The sequence below is a fragment of the Syngnathus scovelli genome, chromosome 3, assembly GCF_024217435.2.
Source record: "Syngnathus scovelli strain Florida chromosome 3, RoL_Ssco_1.2, whole genome shotgun sequence".
Taxonomy (NCBI): Eukaryota; Metazoa; Chordata; class Actinopteri; order Syngnathiformes; family Syngnathidae; genus Syngnathus; species Syngnathus scovelli.
Window position 1 is genome coordinate 18,779,539 of NC_090849.1, and position 18,238 is coordinate 18,797,776.

General features: G+C 43.0%; 1 protein-coding gene across 9 annotated transcripts in view; it reads left to right on the forward strand.

The window, feature by feature from the left end:
- aopep (aminopeptidase O (putative)) overlaps nucleotides 1–18,238 on the forward strand; it is a 59,219-nt gene that overhangs the window by 16,835 nt on the left and 24,146 nt on the right. For 4 of the 9 annotated variants that reach the window (XM_049716678.2, XM_049716677.2, XM_049716676.2 and 1 more), the window contains 8 exons: nucleotides 635–741; nucleotides 5,065–5,167; nucleotides 6,979–7,086; nucleotides 7,538–7,581; nucleotides 8,974–9,060; nucleotides 11,356–11,416; nucleotides 14,762–14,824; nucleotides 15,656–15,736. In XM_049716678.2, the coding sequence (XP_049572635.1) occupies nucleotides 635–741; nucleotides 5,065–5,167; nucleotides 6,979–7,086; nucleotides 7,538–7,581; nucleotides 8,974–9,060; nucleotides 11,356–11,416; nucleotides 14,762–14,824; nucleotides 15,656–15,736 (654 nt within the window). Of the gene's footprint in view, nucleotides 1–634; nucleotides 742–5,064; nucleotides 5,168–6,978; nucleotides 7,087–7,537; nucleotides 7,582–8,973; nucleotides 9,061–11,355; nucleotides 11,417–14,709; nucleotides 14,825–14,983; nucleotides 15,064–15,655; nucleotides 15,737–18,238 lie in introns of those variants that run through there. The other 5 variants (XM_049716681.1, XM_049716682.1, XR_007479984.1 and 2 more) reach the window with 4 other exon arrangements.

Here is an 18,238-nt window from a genome sequence, read left to right on the forward strand (position 1 = left end):
AGAATGAGAAAATACATCATACGTCCGTGTTACTGCCATGGATTTTCTCCGGGAGGACGGTTGGCTCCAAAGACAGGTGGTAAAATTACAAGCAGAAGGTTCCCATTATCGCCTGTGCTCTCGTGCAAACAACCCTTGCGCTACATTCAAAAAGCCTCGCAGTCACATGATCAAAACATCAGCAGCTGAAGACAATATACTCAGTGTATTCCCAAAGAGCCGGGGTCAAGGCGGGGTAAAGTCTGCCTATGTGTGGTCCGACTGGATCCAGACATTTTCCGACTTATTTGCAGCTTTGGTCCAGTCTTAAAATCAACGTGGTGGAGCGTTTGTGTTTTTCTTTGATATAATTCATTGACAGCGTTTTTTTTTCCCCCTTAGTTTGAGATGTCCTGTTTTGTTTGCGGTTCATTACACATAGCCAAAAGTGAAAGTATGCTTTTGCTTCCCTCCCAAAGCAGCAACATAATTCCATGTAGTCTGCATTTCCTGACATTAATTATTCTCTCTAAATCCCAAAAGGTGACTTCAATGACTTTGATTGATTGTGTGCACATTTGTTTACCCATTTGCTAGTCCTTCATGTGTATTTACTCCTGCATATAACATGCCATTAACGAGTTTCTCCATGCAGCTCTCTGAGCCAGAAGCCGCAGAAGAGTCCAACTTGAAGGCGCTGCTGAGATGGAGAAGACTGTCCGACGAGTTGCAAAATTCCGGAGAGGAACTTCAGATTCTCAGGTTTGTCTCTGGCGGAATAAAGCCCGCCCAACTTCCCATAGCTGACGTCAAACAACAAATGAGTTGCTAAGCCTTTGTCATACCTGTCCTGTACGTGAGCGTACTAAAAGCATTCCAGAGCTGCAGGTGTGGCAGGAGAGTGCAGCAAGTTATCTCGGTGAAGTGTAGCATTGTGTTCTTTGTGCGGCCAACACAAGGGACCACACGCACATGCCAAGTCTTTGTGTGACTTCATGACTCGCACCCTGTTTGTTGGAAATCACTGTGGCATCAGAAAGCTTCTGACTGGAGTTAACTGTTTCAGGGTGGGAATATTGTAGCTACCCCGCAACTTTGATTAACAAGCTTTCGCTGCGTATTCTGTTTTTGACATTTACAATTCTAATAAGCAATAGTGTGCATGTCAGCCGCTTATTTGTTTTATTCTACTTCTGGTTGGCATTAACTTCAAATGTGTGATTTTTCAAATAATGTGCTGTCTGAGCATAATGAAAACAGCTAAGTAGTCAATTTTACCCTCTGCTGAGCAATGTTTCATTGAAAAGTGATCTCAGTCGCTTTTACACCGCCTGTTAAAGCGAGCAAGCGTCGGGCTTTTTTTGCGTGTCGCTAAACGCGAGGGACAAAGTGTTTTGCTTTTGTCGGAATTTTCGGAGGTAGTGTCAGACATGTAAAAGAGGTTCATGTGATAAAGAGATCGGCGGGGTACAGGCGTGAAGCTCAACGCTCACGTCTCCATTCCTGTCTAATGGAAAGCAATGATACTGTCCAACGGGTATTTTATGAGTTGACATCATCTGATGGCAGGATGATGTGTAGCGCCCCTTCGCTTGGATCTGTGTGAAAGGCAAAGGTGGATAAATACCTTGTCTCTCTGACAAAGAGGCTCTAAATTCAACACGTCTTACCCTGCGTCTCACGGCTGGGATCGGCTCCAGCTCACCTGCTGCCCTAATGAGGACAAACGCGACGGATGAATGGGTTTGTTTGTGAGCCGAGCTATGCGACTGAAAGAGCGAAGGGTTAAACTTAGAGCTATCTGGCAGTCTTCATCAGGGAGCTCCCCTATGAGAGGGACGGACAGACACGCGGGTGATTAGTAGCATCAGGATTAGGTTTCTCTGCAGCTGACAGGCTTGAATAAACAACACCCCGAAAAAAACCAGCATCACGAATTCACTCACGCGTACTCGTCTTTCATCTAGTGTTCGTCACGGCTGATTGTCGGACAAAAGGTTCACCTATAGCTCTGCAGCCTTAGGGCGTGAATGGAGCACAAGGGTCACAAGAAGGTTGGAGAGAGACAACATGTCGCCCATTGATTTTGCTTCTAGTAGCGACTTCCCGTTCACTTTGTGCACATCACGGCGGCGTGGCAACAGGACACAAATACACACAGCGGCTATCACAATGCACAGAGGAAAGGTTGAAGAGAATGCCGCGAGGGGCAAAGAATGGGAAGCGCAGCGAGATGGGCGAGCAGTTCTACGCTCACAAAGGCTAAATGTCAGGTTGCGCTGTCCAAGTTCAGTGGGTCACCATCGACAGCAGCTCGTCCAGCGGCGGGCGGCCCGTGGCCCGTGTTTATCAGTGCCTTTCAGATGAGTTATATTTAGGGTGGCCCGGGCCAGACACCATTCTCCCTGCTGATTTACTGGGCTGCTGGGAGCCCTGCTCTACCTTATCCGGTTTCCACAGTCAACCCAGTGTAATTTGTCAGGATATGGCTTGCGGTGCTATAAACCTCTCGTGTGTGTGCGTGTGCGTGTGTGTCGGTGGGTGGGTGGGTGTGTGCCGGTGCGCGTGTGTCCCTTTGACATTAAGTCCTGTCAGTAATAGCTCCTTATTTCCTCCCGCGCTTTCCCTCGGTCGCTCAATCTCAGACACACCCAGGCAGGTAGGTGTATGCACACACACACAAGAATGGACACACACTCGCCCTCTCGCGCGCGCATATGGCCTACGAGGCAGATAAGAGAAGCATTTATTCTGAAATACACTGACCCATTGTGCAATTCTCCAAGGCAGCGAGCAGTGATTCCTCTTAAAGCTGCAATAAATCATCTCCGACAAAAGAGAGGCAGGGATTTACACGTCCGAACATGCCAGGTCTGGACAGTGGCAAGGGCGGAGATCCATTGTGTAAGACGGCAGTGACGGTTAAATGTTTTTTTTTCCTCGCCACGCTACTCCGCCAGTGTGTTTGCCGTGCATATCTTGTAGGAATATAATTTCTGTCATTGTATTTGTCCCATTCCTCAGTTGCTCTTTGGCTCTCTAATCCCCTGCCTGACACTCACTTTCCACATAAATTCCACTCACGCTGTATGATTTCCCAGGGATAGTGCATATCCTGCTGCCCGCCAAAAAAAAAAAAAAAAAGTCTGTTTCATCTTATCAGCAGTAGCAGATGCATTTTGACACGACGGGTATGAGAGTGGACATACGGCAAGTCAAACCTATGATAAATGATTCAAACATCATGCAAATTATTTTAACGCCATTTTCCATTTTTGCGCATATGTTCACTTCTTCAACATTACTGAGTTTTGTGGTTTTTTTTGTAAACCCAAATCAGGTCACTCGGTGTCATTTACATGACAGACGCAAACGCGTACATGGAGTCGAACGCCTACAGATGCATGATGAAAGTCCCTCGCAAGAGTTGTCCGGTCAAATTTAGAAATTCCAGGAAGCTGATGACTTCCTCCCTCAGTCCACCGAGCAAACCAAACATTCCTATCTGTCTCCCATTCTCCATTTCTCCCAAGTCCTCCTCCGCTTGCCTCCTCAGAGTTAGTTGATTTCACGTGACTTAACCTTTCTGTTCATTGTGCTTGGTTAAAAACGTTCATAATTGTACATTTTGATGATCATGTGATATTTAACTGGTGTCATGGCTGTGTATGTCCAAAAACAATCAGGAGGAGACCCATGCCCAACTAGTTTACTCGAGTTATGTTGTTGTTCAGTCTTGAAGCAGGAGGCATATTGCACTCCTAATGAGCAAAGTGATAAAATCCCATCTAATTTGCCGGGTAAACTGTTTGTACATTAAATCTGAATGGAAAGACAACAGATTAAATCAATGTAAAGATTTTATGCTGACCCGTGTGAGGCTAAGCGTTTCAGAAAATGGATGGATGGATGTTATATCACTGTTATGTTTTAAGACATAACGACCGCCAACTAAGGATAACATACTGGTGCAAATTAGTTGGCTGCCTTAGATGGATTGCAATAAATTTGTCAGTTGTTGCTTGTTGGGAAATTTTAACAATGGTGGAGTTGTGCAATGGAGTGGCTTATTTTAGAGGGGAACTAATTGGCTTGCCGAACAAATACTGTGTAAACAAAATCTAACCAGAACATCTTGTATCTTCAATTCAATCAAGATAATTGATGTGTGTCATTAAAAAAACGAACAACTCATGCCCAAGTACTTGACTGAACAAATGGGTTGCAGAAGATATTGAAACGGATAGTAAATGGTTTTCGTTTGTCACAAATTCATTCAAAACATCTTTTTATTTCCAAATCAGAAATCGATCAATTCAATCCAGATGCCCAACCCCCTGAGTTCGTGCTTCCTGTGCTGCAAGCGTGTGATTTTAGACACGTTTTTGGACTTCCGTGTCTGCCTGTGTGTTTATTTGACATCCCTGTCATGAGTTGGAAAAGTGGTAGCTGGTGATGAGGGGGCGTATTGATTGGTGGGCCAGGCGCCTGCCGTATCGATTTGTCAGCAGGGCCATCCTTCAAGGCCTTCCTATTGGCACACTGAGTTAATCTGCCCGGCCGGATCAATACGGGCTAACTGGAACTATCATTGCACAGCGTCCCACGTCACTCACCTGTTTGCCCGGGATTTATTGGGTTTGTAGGTGTTTATCTTTTTTACGGGGGTCCGAGGAATGATTTGTATCCGTGTAACAGAGAAGCCCCCCACTAGTTTCTCCCGTGCGTGCTCACCGAGTGGGTTTCTTGTGTTATATGTTCCTCTGGTGAGTCACCGGCAGTAAAATGCAAGCAGCGTTTTGCTATGAGATCATATAAACACTGAGTAGCGTGCTTTTATGAATTTGTAGGGTGCCTCGGGTAAATCGTGGTAGCAAGGTGTTAACCACTGAAAAGATGAGCTGAGTCGTTGAATTTAACGTTGCTGCTGACATTGTACTTTTACTCTGTGGAAACAGTGCGATTTACAAAACACACACTCATACATTCTGGAATATATCCCGATCTTGCTATTGTTGTTTTGCTTCTTGTGTTAGATTTGATCGTGATGTGGATTGTTTGTCTGCTTCGTTTGTCCTTATGCAGACCCAACATGGACAAAACAGGTCAGGTCAGTGAATCTGGCTCCTCCACAGTAAGACATGCCCTCAACCCAGAAAAATCCTTCCTGCAAGTGCACTACCTCAAGGTGAGTCCATTGGAAAACCAGACAGTGATTGAAAAACGAAGCTGCACCACCAAAAATGACAGCAGCAAGCTGTTGACTGCATATTGGGGGAAATCTATCTTTATTTTGTCGTCACACTTTTTTACGGTACTGGATTGTGTATCTTCCAAGTTTGACTGAGAGGTGAGTGAAGGAACTCTTGGCTCACTCAGTGGGTTAAGTGGTTCCAGCGTTCAATTTCTCGCTCAGCATCTGTGGAAAATGATTCATCACAATGAGTGCTGCTGTTTCCAGCACAACTTAAAAAAAGCTTACTCTCATGACAATTTACTCACATTTATGTAACATGTAATGAATACTATAATTAGTAAGCTGAACCTTTTGTTATTTCAATTCAACATGAACGAACATGATGCTATTGTGGCTTTACCCTGTTTCTCAAGCCTCAACCACTTTTTTAATTAAAACAAATACTTGTCAACCAATATATCTCCAAAGAAGCCTTGCATCTCCACTTTTCAGTAAAAAAAGAAGAAACTCAGTATGTTTTGTTGAACCTCTAAAATGTATTGTCATAGAAAGAAAGCAATTTTCAACACCTTAGATTGGACAATGATTTTTTTTTTTTTTTTTAAAGCCAACATAGGGACTGACCAAAAAAATTAAATTGGCCAATTTTAGATGTAGGAGGTTTTACTGCTGAAAAATTTTGCCTACATTCTGTATTGCACTGTATTGGTGGAATGGTTTGCAACCCCTGGACATTTAAACATGGATTATACTTAAGGTTTCCTAGGAACCAATGTTGGTCCACAAACCGCATTTTGAGAACCATTACCGTAATTTCCGGACTATAAGCCGCGGCTTTTTTCCAAAATTTTGAACCCTGCGGCTTATAGTCAGGTGCGGCTTATATAAGATTTTTTTCGTGATTTTTGTGATGACTTGATCACTTTTATACACTCGTAAAAAGGCCGTGGACCACTGTTGTGCGGTATCTTGAAGAAAAAAACAACAACAAAAATACTATTTTAAAACACTGCTATGGCTGCTGATTATTCTGGCTGTGTTGTTTGTGACTATTATGAGCTTTAGTAGGAATGCACACTAGGTTACCTGCGTCAAAGGGCTCTAAACCCTTTCTCTTACTCTGCCATGTGACTCAGAGTGGCGCTGTTTGGACCATCTGCATTGTATTAAAACCCAATCAATCAGCATTTAAATTCAATTCTTCTGAAATTTTGCTCACCAAAAACAAGTTGTAATAAATGTGAACTTTTAATGCATTTCATTCAGAAGGTTACTTTGAACCCTGAGGCTTAAATGGCGGCGCGGCGTATTTATGGATTTTTACGGCTTTCTGTGTACTGTCTTTCTTTGTAAAAAACTCATGTGCACGTGCGGCTTATAGTCCGGTGCGGCTTATGTAAGAAAAAAACTAAAATATCCCTGAATTTTAGCTGGTGCGGCTTATAGTCCGGTGCGGCTTATAGTCCGGAAATTACGGTACTGTTATTTTGTTTGTCGCATTTCCTCAGACATTGGTAATCGCTATAATATTCCTTTCCCTTTGCTGTGTCCTTCCATCTTATTTTAAACTGCAGTTTCACTCGACACCATAGCAGTAATATTGTTTAATGTTTCTTCAAAAATCTAGTTGACCAAAATCAGACGTCTGCTCATTAGACACCTCCCTCCTAATACACATCTGCAGTCGAGTAAATAAATAACCCCAAACACTGCTTGCATAACTATTACAAGAACATGTTGAATCATTCCAGTGTGTACATTCCTGATAAATAAATGTTATTTGCTTAACCCATCCCTTATAGGGTTACTTCCTCCTCATGTTCTTGGCCAGTCAAGTGGGAGAGCAGCAATTTATTCACTTCTTCAGATTATTTGTGAAGAAATACCACGGGCAACTCATTCTATCTCAGGTGAGCCCTAATTTCCACTCGATGGCATTAATTGGGAATCTCCATGGTGGCTCGCAGTTTCCTCCGCGCTTGTTAATCAAATCTCAGCTCCGATTTGAACCGTTTAATGTGACCCGTCCTCCCAGGCGCTGTGTTATTTCCATAAATTAATTGGATGCTGATGCGTTCTAAGCTTGACTGCCACTGTGTTACAATATTTTTTTCTCCCCCCCCAAAATTGATGACCGTACATCAGCTTAGCGACGTGTGTTTATTCTACTGGTGTCTGAGCAACCACACCTGTGTGAATGGCTCTGTGTTGTACTCGAGATAGATTCCACCTGGCTGCTGTTGTTTTCTTGATAAGTAATGGGACTAATGTAAACACGTTGGCATCCAACACCTAAGGTCTTACACAATCTCTGACACACCTCCCCTAATGTGTCCATTTCTATCGATCATTGTTTGACAGGATTTCCTGCAAATGCTGCTTTCTACCTTTCCTGACCTTGCGAGGTATGTACTCCACATCAAGTGCTTATGGCCGATGCTTACTTTCATGAATAATTGACTCAGAGACACAAGGCTTTATGTGTCTGGGCTGGGCTTATGTACTCGTTGGCACAGTTCTGGCATTAACGGGATATGTTTGTCCTCATGGGATATAAGTAGGTCACACCTGAACATTGTCTATTTGCCAAATATTTTCAAACACAAAATGGGAATGGGGTTACTTCCCCGGACCCAAATGGATTAAAGTATATCATCATATGATCGACATGATCAAAAAAACATACATGTATGGGGGCCAGCACATTGACCTAGATAGGATGAGTGCCTCACAGTTCTGAGGTTCCGTGTTTGGAACTCAGCTTGCATGTTTCCATCGAACTTGCATGTGTTTTCTCTGGGAACTCTGTTTGCATTCCAAAAACATGCATGTTGGGTTTGGCAAAGATTCCAGTGATGTGAATGTGAGTATGGTTGTTTGTCTACATGTGCAGTTCAGTGAATTTAAATAGCATAGAATAGCTCATTTATTTTAGGAGTTATGTAATGGTAATGACGTAATATTTTCATGACTCGACATAGTGAATTGGTGTTATCCTACGCATAATCGTCATTACCCAAAAATAAACAAATCGTGAAATATTTCACACTTTGCAGTGACTTTCCATAATGGGTTTCACGTTTTGAATCAAACTACAGACATGAATTGCATTTTCCCAAAATATCGTAGTATATTGCGATAAAACCATATATGTGCTCCGCGTTTCTTCAAAGTCGGCAGGGATGATTGAAAATGGATTTATGATTAGTAAACAGACATGGATATTTTACAAGTCAATTTTACCATTCTTTACAAGTCACTTTCACAAATCAATAAGCGGCAGTATAAGCGGTCAACTTGTCTGCCTCGCAGTTGTGAGGTTTGAGATTTAACTCTTGATTTGAATGTGCCCTTCCTGTGTCAAATTTGCATGTTGTTCCTCTGCTGCGTGATTTTTCGCAGACTGCTCACTCTTGCTCCCACTTTCCACAAATATGCTTACTATGGCAATTGAAGAATTGTCTATGTGTGTGAATGTGTGGCCAGCGATTGGCTGATGACCAGTCCAGGGTGTCCCCCTTTGTCCCCTCAGCTGGGTTAGCCTGAGGACAAGCGCTCCACAATGAGTGCATTGTAGAATAAATCCAAAGTGCTTTTCCAAGAAAATGTGTCCCTGCATGATGATCAATAAAATAGCTGGCAGAGTTGTATTTTTGGTGACCCGATTTGGGTCTTTGGCTGTTCACTCAAAACACTGAGCATCCTCCAAATGGTTGCATTTTCAAATAGTTCACGTATTGGGGCATATGTGTGTATGCTATGCATTGTCTTGAGTAACTTGTTATGATTTGGAGCAGAACTCAGTGTCAGGGGAGTCTGGCCGGATTTGGCCTTGATTCTCATCGATTCCGCTCAGTGAAGGCCGGGCCCCAACATCAATCCTTGTAAGCACAAGTCTCATCCACTCCAGTATTAGCTGAAGTGTAAAAGGACAAGCGCTCCTCCCGCTCTCCTCCTCTCTAATTTTCAGCCTCCTCTCCGGTGCTGGCTTAATCACTCAATTCTCTATTTCTCATGATTGCCTCATTAACCTCTCCCACTGCCCGTCTCGCGCTTCCTCGTCTGGCCCCGTTCACTTGCGTCCGTCTGCTCGTGGCGCTCGCCTCTCCGGCCTTCAGCACCATTCTGTCTGCTGTCTGCGTTGTTGTTGGGTTTTTTTTGTCCGTGCCTCCCGTGTGCCTGCCTGACTAGGAGAGATTGATTGAATTAAACAGAGAGGAAGTTGGCGGTGGTCAATATTTGGGTCTGATGCCTCTTCCAGTAAACAGCCCACTACAAGAGCTACACTGGGCGATGTGAGTGGGCACTTGCCGCATTCATCTTACAGACGTTCCCCACGGTGTACGCCAGTAAACCGTCCAAACATAAAAAATAAAGAGCGAAGCATTAAAGGAGGTGGAGGAAAACACACACATTAAAATAAGTCACTGATTACTACTGAGAATGCAGTCAGTCTATCCAAAAGAGGAGGTGATTAACAGAGGCAATCGCTGTTTATGTACAACATGAAAACAACTGACTGCTCTCATCGGGGCCATTTTTCATCGTCCAGTTCCGATACCGGTACCGGTATTCATTGTTGACATTTTGCAGATATTTTCAACACTTACACGATTTCCTCAACAGACCAGGGCATTTTTTTTAGCATTCGGTATTTTTTTTTTTTTTTAATCCATGGACAGAGGAAGCCTTTGGATAAATTCTTGTCGGGATAGACACAAGTTAATGTTCGTGTTGCATTAAAATTGGAATTTGTAACTGCCTTAGATTAGTGTTTTATATTTTTCTTCTAAATTTCCATTAATAATGCAATGTGGTTGGAGGTGGAGCCAATTGTTCCCACATACTCACAAGTATCTATTTTCAATGTTTTTAACACAAAAGAGTGCATCTCTTCTAGTATTTTTTTTTCCCCCTTTCACCACTCGCATACATCCATGAAAATACTTCAAAGAACACTTAGCCGCTAGTTAAGCTAACCCCTAGCCTGCAATTACGAACCACCGCGGCCACTGCTGGCGTCAGAGATGATGGAACAGCGCAAGTTCCGTGCCAGGCTATCGCACGAGTTCTCTCACCCCTACTGAGCATAACCATCAGGGACATTTTTAAGAAATGTTTAGCAGGAGTCCTAAATAACTAACAGCATGGCGGCTCAGAGCGACAGCCTCAAAACATGTGCTGCTCACATGGGCTGGCCATTAAACGTGGACTGGTGAAAATTTGTGACATCATGAGCTTGCCAGAGTCTGACTGTTAAACAGTTCAATCTTGCTGGTGTGAGAAATTTATACTTGTAGCATAAATAAAATGAGTATCGGGTTTTTTTTTGTTTTTTTTCCTCTTCACAAAAATGTCAAAAACTAAAGCAACGATGAGGTACGGCAGCGTGACTTCCAAATGTCATTTTTGACCCTTGAACTTCAGATGTCTGCTAGATAGATGAGCTTGAATAAAATTTCACCTTTCGAGATGACTCCTAGCACATAATGGCTAGCAAAAATGCTTTGGAATGACTCAGCCAGAGCCCTGACCTAAATCTAACGACCTGAAAAGATGCATCGGATTCTGACACATTCTTGCAAGCAACAGTGCTTCAATTTTATTTGAGCAGGTTATGGTTAGCACTTTGTTAAATAAAACTTTAACATTATCTCATTCTTACAGTACGCTTGTTTTTTTTTTCAACTCCAAAGGTTTAACATAAAAGTTTAATTAGAAAAGTTATTTCACGACTTCACTGACACATTAATGTGCCATAAATGAGTCAGCCTAGCCAAGTGTGGAATTCCCCTCAAGCCCAGACTCGGAATAATGATGTGGAAATATGTTGTGTTTACCATGATCCTTTGTGTGTACTTTGTATACGTGCAGAATGACAAACACTCTCGGAATGTCTGCGCGCACGTTTCTGTTTATTAAGCATCAGGGTCTCAGAGTGTGTGCTGCGACTTTTTCGGCCGCACGCGCCTTCTGTTTACTCTCCCGGCATACATTGAAATTGACTTGATTGTCTTGACATGCCTCTCTGGGTGTGCCCTACGTTTTGTTTAAGGTGTAGGCGCCAACCCCGAATCTGCTGTTAACATATTCCCACAGCCTTGACTTCATTTTGTATTTTGGGCAATAACATTCATAATAATTGGGAAAATACTAACACTCGTGCCGTTGTGTTTTAGAAAAGATCTAACTCTCGACACCATTTATGCCGACTGGCTGGATCGACCAGGAATACCCAAGGTGAGTTTTTTTTTTTTTTTCTTCCTTCTTAATTCTTCATTTTAGTATTAACATCATTGGCTAGACTGTGTCTGCAGCACACATGTAATGTTTCACTGTCATCTCACATAAATCACTCTACTTATATGTTCTTGCGCCTTCCAATTATATGGCACGCAGCAGCGAGTCACATGCCTCTTATTAAGCATGTATTGCGATGCACGGCAAATACATGCCAAGGCCAACAATCTCAAGACTGAAGTGAACAGGATTTTTTTTAAATAATCCACTATGGTTGTTATTGTTCTTACACTTTCTATTTGCATTGTAAAAAAAAAAGTTGTAGGTTAGTCAGTTATGACGAGACGTGACAAGACAAGGAGGATGCAGGCGAAAAAGTCATAATTGACAAGAGCCAAGATAAAATTGAAGTGAGAACACGTGAAGAGGTTGACAAAATGAGCCACAAAGACTCCAAATGGCACGTGAATGATCAAAAGTAGATAATAATGAAATACAAAAGGAGGAATGTAGCAGAAAAGGCCACAATTACAATAAAAGAGAATGCCAAAATTGTTGGCGTCTGTCAGCTGAGGTTCACAGAGTTGTTATGGATTAAGTAAAAAAAAATAATGTAATATAACAGCACCACATGTGAATTGTTTTTGGTCCTTTTAATCGTCAGATGCAGCAGATCACATGCTTCTCATTAAGCATTCATTGCCATGCATGCACTGAACAGGAAGCATGATTATAAATACAATTATAACAGCGGGAAGTTTCCAAAAACAGCAGAAAAAGACACGAAATTAACAACAGTTGTAACAAAATGTCCTGATGAAAAACAAGTGTAATGAGGATGAAGCAAGTCAAAAATATCAAGAGAGTTAAAAGTGAGAGGAAATTGAAATGTTGAAGAAAATGATCCGAGAAGACCCTAGTGACCTAAAATAAGGAGGGACTAATAATGCTCTGTTTCGATAGGTCACCTATTGATTTGGCAATAGGTTTATTATTTTTATTGTGGTGAGCTTTATTGTCTTCGAGGCAGAATTTTCAACACGGCTCTTGCATTGCATCTCATTTGATTGCACCAAATGAAGTGTGCAGTGTGTTATTATTTGAAGTAAACCTAAACCTCTTTTATTATGATTTCAATGGGCAATTCGTGTTTCGGTTCCCTTTTATTTACTATTTGATGGCCACTTTGTGTCTGCTGCGGGCTGTGACATCATCACGCATGTGGTGAATATTGCACATATCAATCATCCTTGTCGGCGAATCAACACGGGAGCGACGGGCTCCATTCATTAACAACAAATGAAGTCACACGTAGTTCCATTGGACTCATGTAAATCAAAGTGTCTGTGGTCTAATTCACAAAAATTTAGAGGGATGACTGACGATTGCGCTAATGAAGCACATCTTTTACATGAGCGACGACTCTTAAAGATGACGCGTGATTATTCACCAATAAGCGTCATTTTTGGCTTTGTCAGTTCCATAATCAATCCTCGTTCGCTGCATGTCGATTGTCCTTTTTCCCCTTCATGATGACTCATCTTAATCAGCAGTGTATGTGTTACCGTCTGGCTGGGAGCTTTCATTTTGATGATGTAACAGGAGCCTTCAGGTTCGGAGGGGTGGGAGCTTGTTTCTGACAGAGTAGGGAGCAGACTTGTGTTTTGTCGTACCCGATTGGCCCGCAGCAGAGGCCTTTTTTCTTGCATTTGATGTGCCAGTCACCGCCTAATCAGATCAGCCTCATCGATCCAAACCTTTTACAAATGCACGCGCTTGTGTATGCCGTGTACGCGGGACACAAACATGCTTCAAAACGGAAAGAAAAGGTTCTCTGACTTTGTGCTGTTTGCCCTGCGTCCGCGGGGCTCTCGGCGGAGGCTTGACTTGCGGAAAGGCAGGCAATATTAAACAATGACATTTAGCTGTCCCGCAGCTACAGAACCAGAATGGAAAGACAAGTTGCGGCTTATTTTGGACACATCAACAGATGACTAAGCAGTCTCTTTGGGAGGATGCATGTAGGCTGAGCTACTTTGTTTAAATAAAGATATGGCCCACGATTTTACAAGAGCGGCCCCTTCAGCCAACGTTAACCGCTCCATATTTGTATTTTTATCTTACAGTCTCACTGGTTGATGTAACAAAAATAGCTTTCCAAGTTTGAATGGCATATGGACAAATGGGATTCCAACAATAATGACGTGAATCTTATTTGCAACACTGGAAATATTTAGCATCAAACAAGCCTCGTTTTATAGATTTAAAAAAAAAAAAAATCAGGTGAAAGTGAGGTGAGCAAGATGAGATGATGGTGAATCCAGATAATATTGATTGACTGGAAGAGACACTACACGGACAGGGGTGTCGGGGGGGACTCGCAGCGAGGTAGACAAAAAGTCTTGCTATTTGTGGAATGGCAGCGCGGATCAAGGCTGCAAAAAGAGCTATGTGTGCTATCCCGTTACACAATGCCAATTTACTGCCTCAGCACTCACTGGCTTCTCCGCAGCCCACTCTGACAACTTCCTCTGAGCCGCTCTCCATCTTTCCCTGCCACGCTATTTCTGCTGGAGTAGCATTGTGTCATACACACTGAGGCATGCGCTCGTAGTATTTGGACTTTGTATGTGGCCAATGGAGGAGATACTACAGGTTGGATCGTGACTGGCCCTTTGTGGAAACGTGGAAGGGAAGGGACGGGGAGGCGTCCTGCATTATAATTTTGTTTTCATTTCCTAAATATTATATATGTCCATGAGTATTTTTTTTTCTCAATGAAATTGCAACCAAGTTGGATTAAATTTACGAAAATATTTGAATTTTAAATGAAAAATCTCAACATCAAAGCCCATCCAGTTCATCTGACTAATCTTTTGTTTATTGAACACGATACAGCCCTCGTTTTAAATAACGATCACAGCCGTTCACTTAGTGATTTTTGCGGGTTTGAGTCTTGGAGGTCCGGGCTGTGAGTGCTCCTTTTGTCTATTGATGTGGGGTCCACATCACTCTGGCATCAGACCTGCTGAAAGCCTTTAATAAGGTTAGAAAGTAAGTGGTGTGTGTGTGTGTTTGTACTTGTTTATGTGTGCGTGTGTGTGTAGCATGATGCGATCGTTCCTTCTGATGTTAGATATCACCTTTCATCCACTTCCTCCTCCAAAGAGTCAAGTCGCGAGTTTCCGTCCAAGAAGCGAGTGATCGCACTCCCACCTCTCCTCCCCTCCTCCCTCCCCTTCCTGCTCTCTCTCTCTCTCTCTCTCTCTCTCTCTCTTTCTCTCTCTGCACAGCATTCCACTCTGTCCCGATCACTCACGGCTCTTCTCCTCCTCTGTCGTCCAGTGGCTGCACGAAAGGAGCGCCGTGTGGTCTGAGGCGACGCTCGTGAAGGAAGTCAAGGAGGAGGTAAGTCTTTATTTTCCCTTTGTCTTCCACTTTCAACTATTTCCTATTCCTGGCACTCTCTGCCACTGTTTGTCTGTTTTGCAATCTTGTGTTTCTTCATGTTTGATAGCATCTTTCATCTTCACATCTGTTTTTTTTTTTCTTTCCCCCGTCTCCCAGTGCCCGTCGCTTGTACATCTGTTGCTTTTCTGTCCGTGCCTCCTATCACATTCCGCAAAAAGCGTCCGTACAGTTCCCCCCCTTCTCCTGTTAAGTTCACCATTTGTGGCAGATACTTGAGAATGACTCCCTCTGAAGCCGCAGCAAAAAGTGCACATTCAAGACAGAGCTTTTTGGACTGTGTAATGCAGCTCCGTTTTGCGGGCGCTCCAGGGCTGCACTTTCACTATTAACTCTTTTGTCTCAGTCGTCTGTTTGTCTGGGTTATATATGGAGCGTGACGGAGCGCTGAGAGGTTGGAATTAATGTGTTTGTCTGCAAAAAAAAAAAAAAAAAAAAGAGAGCAAGTGAGAAGGAGAATGAAAGAGAGATTGTGCACTGTATGTTAAGTTAAGGCTAGTGTGGCTCAGTGAGCAACTCTCTCAAATAAATCCCAGTGTGACTTTCCACTCCAGCGACGTCACACACAGGTTAAGTGCATTCACTGTCTCCCTCGCCGCTCACTTTTTTTTTTAACCCCCCCCTGTTCTCATAGCTCACTCAACACTACTTTTTGGTATTTTTTTTCTTCCACCTCATTACGCCCCTCATTTCCCTCCTCCTTCTCTTTGCTCCCCCCCCCCACCCACCCTCCTCCTCCACCACCCACCCGCCTCATTTTTTTTCCCGCAGGTTGCAAAATGGATTCTCCTCAGTCATCAGGCGAAGGGCAGAAAGCGGAAGCGATCAGAGCCCAAGGTGAACTACAAAGAGGTAAGCGGCAATTGACTTAACATTAACACAACTTTTACTTGGCTCTTTTGCATTCTTTTTTTTTTTTTTCCCCCCCAAATCACAAAATGTCACTTATGTTTGTGTCGGGGCTCATAGGATAGACACACTTGCCTGTTTATGTGGTGTACCCTCTGCCCACATATTTAACCTCTTAAGCACTTGTATACATCACATGCCACTCAGTCTGCATGCGGTCATGGTCAGTGTGTGTGTGTATGAGAAAGGAGGGGGAGGGAAGAGTGGACGCAATTTGGCCATGACATTCTGCCAGTGAAGGTCTGTCTCATTCGCTGCAGCACTTCTTGTCACATTGGCCTGTAGATCACCCACTAAAATAGTACCAAGCTCCCAAAAAACAACACTCATATAAGTGCGTGTGTGTGGCGTTAATTAGGTATCCCCAGGGACAGCTAATCCCTTCCACCCACTAATTGACACACAAACACACGCACATACGCCTGCATCATTAATGGACGCACACTGATCCAAGAGCCACGCAGGGGGTCGGGAGTCATTAGCCAGAGTAGCGCGCCGTTTATATATCACCCTCCGCGTGCTTCTGGACGGTATGAAGCACTTGACAAACCATTTATTTATTTATTTATTATTTTGTGCAGGAGTAAGGGCATTTAATATGATACAGTGGATCCTCTTAAGTCAGCAAAAATATGCCCCATAAGTCACACAGACCTCTGAATTTTGAAAACTGCTGTCATGCACCAGCTCACGCGAGGCCTGGCATACGTTGAGAATATCAAAGGACGTGCCTGCTTTGTCTTTTTTACACTTGATTGACAAAAGGGGGTTTTGAGACAACGGCGAGAGAGAAGAACGTACGGAAGGGAAATTATGTGGACTCAAGGAGAAAGACACAAAGTGTACACGCATACACATTTTTAACGTCTTAAGCAATTTTTCCAAATGTGGGAGACATCACAAAGTGCGCGCTTGCTTTTCTCATTGTCTGTAATAGTTTAGATCTGGAATTTCCAACTAGTATGCCATAGGAAATGATCCAATTGGTATAAAAGTTATGTATTTGCTGTAAACAATGTGTTCTTTGTTCAACTATCTATGCCACTGACATATTGTGACAGTCAATTAAGTGCTATTCCACTAGATGGCAGAATTTACACACATCAACCAGCGTATCCAATTTTGCCAACAGTGAGATTTTTTTTTTTTATGTAAAATGTGTGCCTTGACGCACACATTGTTTTGAAAGACTGTACTTGCTCCTGGGACATCCAGGGAACATTTGCTCAACTTTGCTAAATGGGGAAATTTGATTTCATTCTGTACACTCACCAGCAGTGGGCTCTGCATGGCGGAAATTTACACCGTTTATATTTACAGTAATCTTCGTGTGTGGTGGAATAATTCTCCCTCACCTAGCAAAGCCCCCTAACCTTTGCTTATATACTGCTAGAAAATAGAAAGAAAAGGAAAAGCAAAAGCTGGGCCAAATGTTAACACCCCACCGCAATAACTGGCGCTTTTCTGGTTATAATTTCACAAATGGAAAATGCTGAAATTTAGACCGATTTTGCGTTTAGCCTGCTATACTCATGTCAAGGTAGCGTGTTTTAGTATTAGCATGAGCTAAAGTGACTTGCATGACAAATTCGACACGTGAGAAGTCTAGTATTGATTTGACATCTTCATAACAGTTTTCAGCTTATTTTTACACTTAGCAGTTTGGAATGTTAGTGAGAACACAAGCTTCTGTAATGTCGACAGTTTGACTCTTGAACAGACTGTTTGCTTTTCATTTTATCCTATGGGAAATCATTGTTTCCAAGCAGCGTCCCATAACATATTGTGTTGGACTTTAGAGGTACCACTTTATATAGCTTGCAACGTATTGTTATGTGTCTATTTAAAACTTAGTTGTACACGTAGCTGCAATTCACAGCATACTCAAGCCCGGACAAGAATTTTTTTTGGAAAGATCGAGATTAGTGCACTCTTTTCCTTTTTTTTTTTTTTTCTATCCAGGGGCCTGCATATGCCTGTAGAGCGCCCCTCTTTTCAAGGGCCTGAAACTACTGCCTGGTATGTTTACAAGGCGCACACCCGTGCACAAACACTTACTTCCAAAAGTGGCAGCAAAAGGACCTCTTCCTGTCGGAGGTGGAGAGCGGGGAAGATGGAGTGAAGGGAGGGTGCCATAATCCACCTCATGAAAGAATGGCCAATTGCTGTCCACTTGGCCGTACACAATAGTGAGAGAGAGGGAGGGGACGAGTGCCTGGACGGATAGAGGGAGGGGGAGGTCAGCGTTTGAAGTTACACCATAAAAGCCATGCTGAAAGGAAACACGAAGTGACCCCTCTACCGCCACCTTTTTTTTTTTTTTTTTTTTTTAACCTCCCCTTTGCATTCAACCCTCTCCCCTGCATCCAGGCACGCTCCTCCCTTTGTTTATGTGTGTGCAGATTGCCCCATGGATGGACCAGGTGTACTTTATAGTACTCCTTC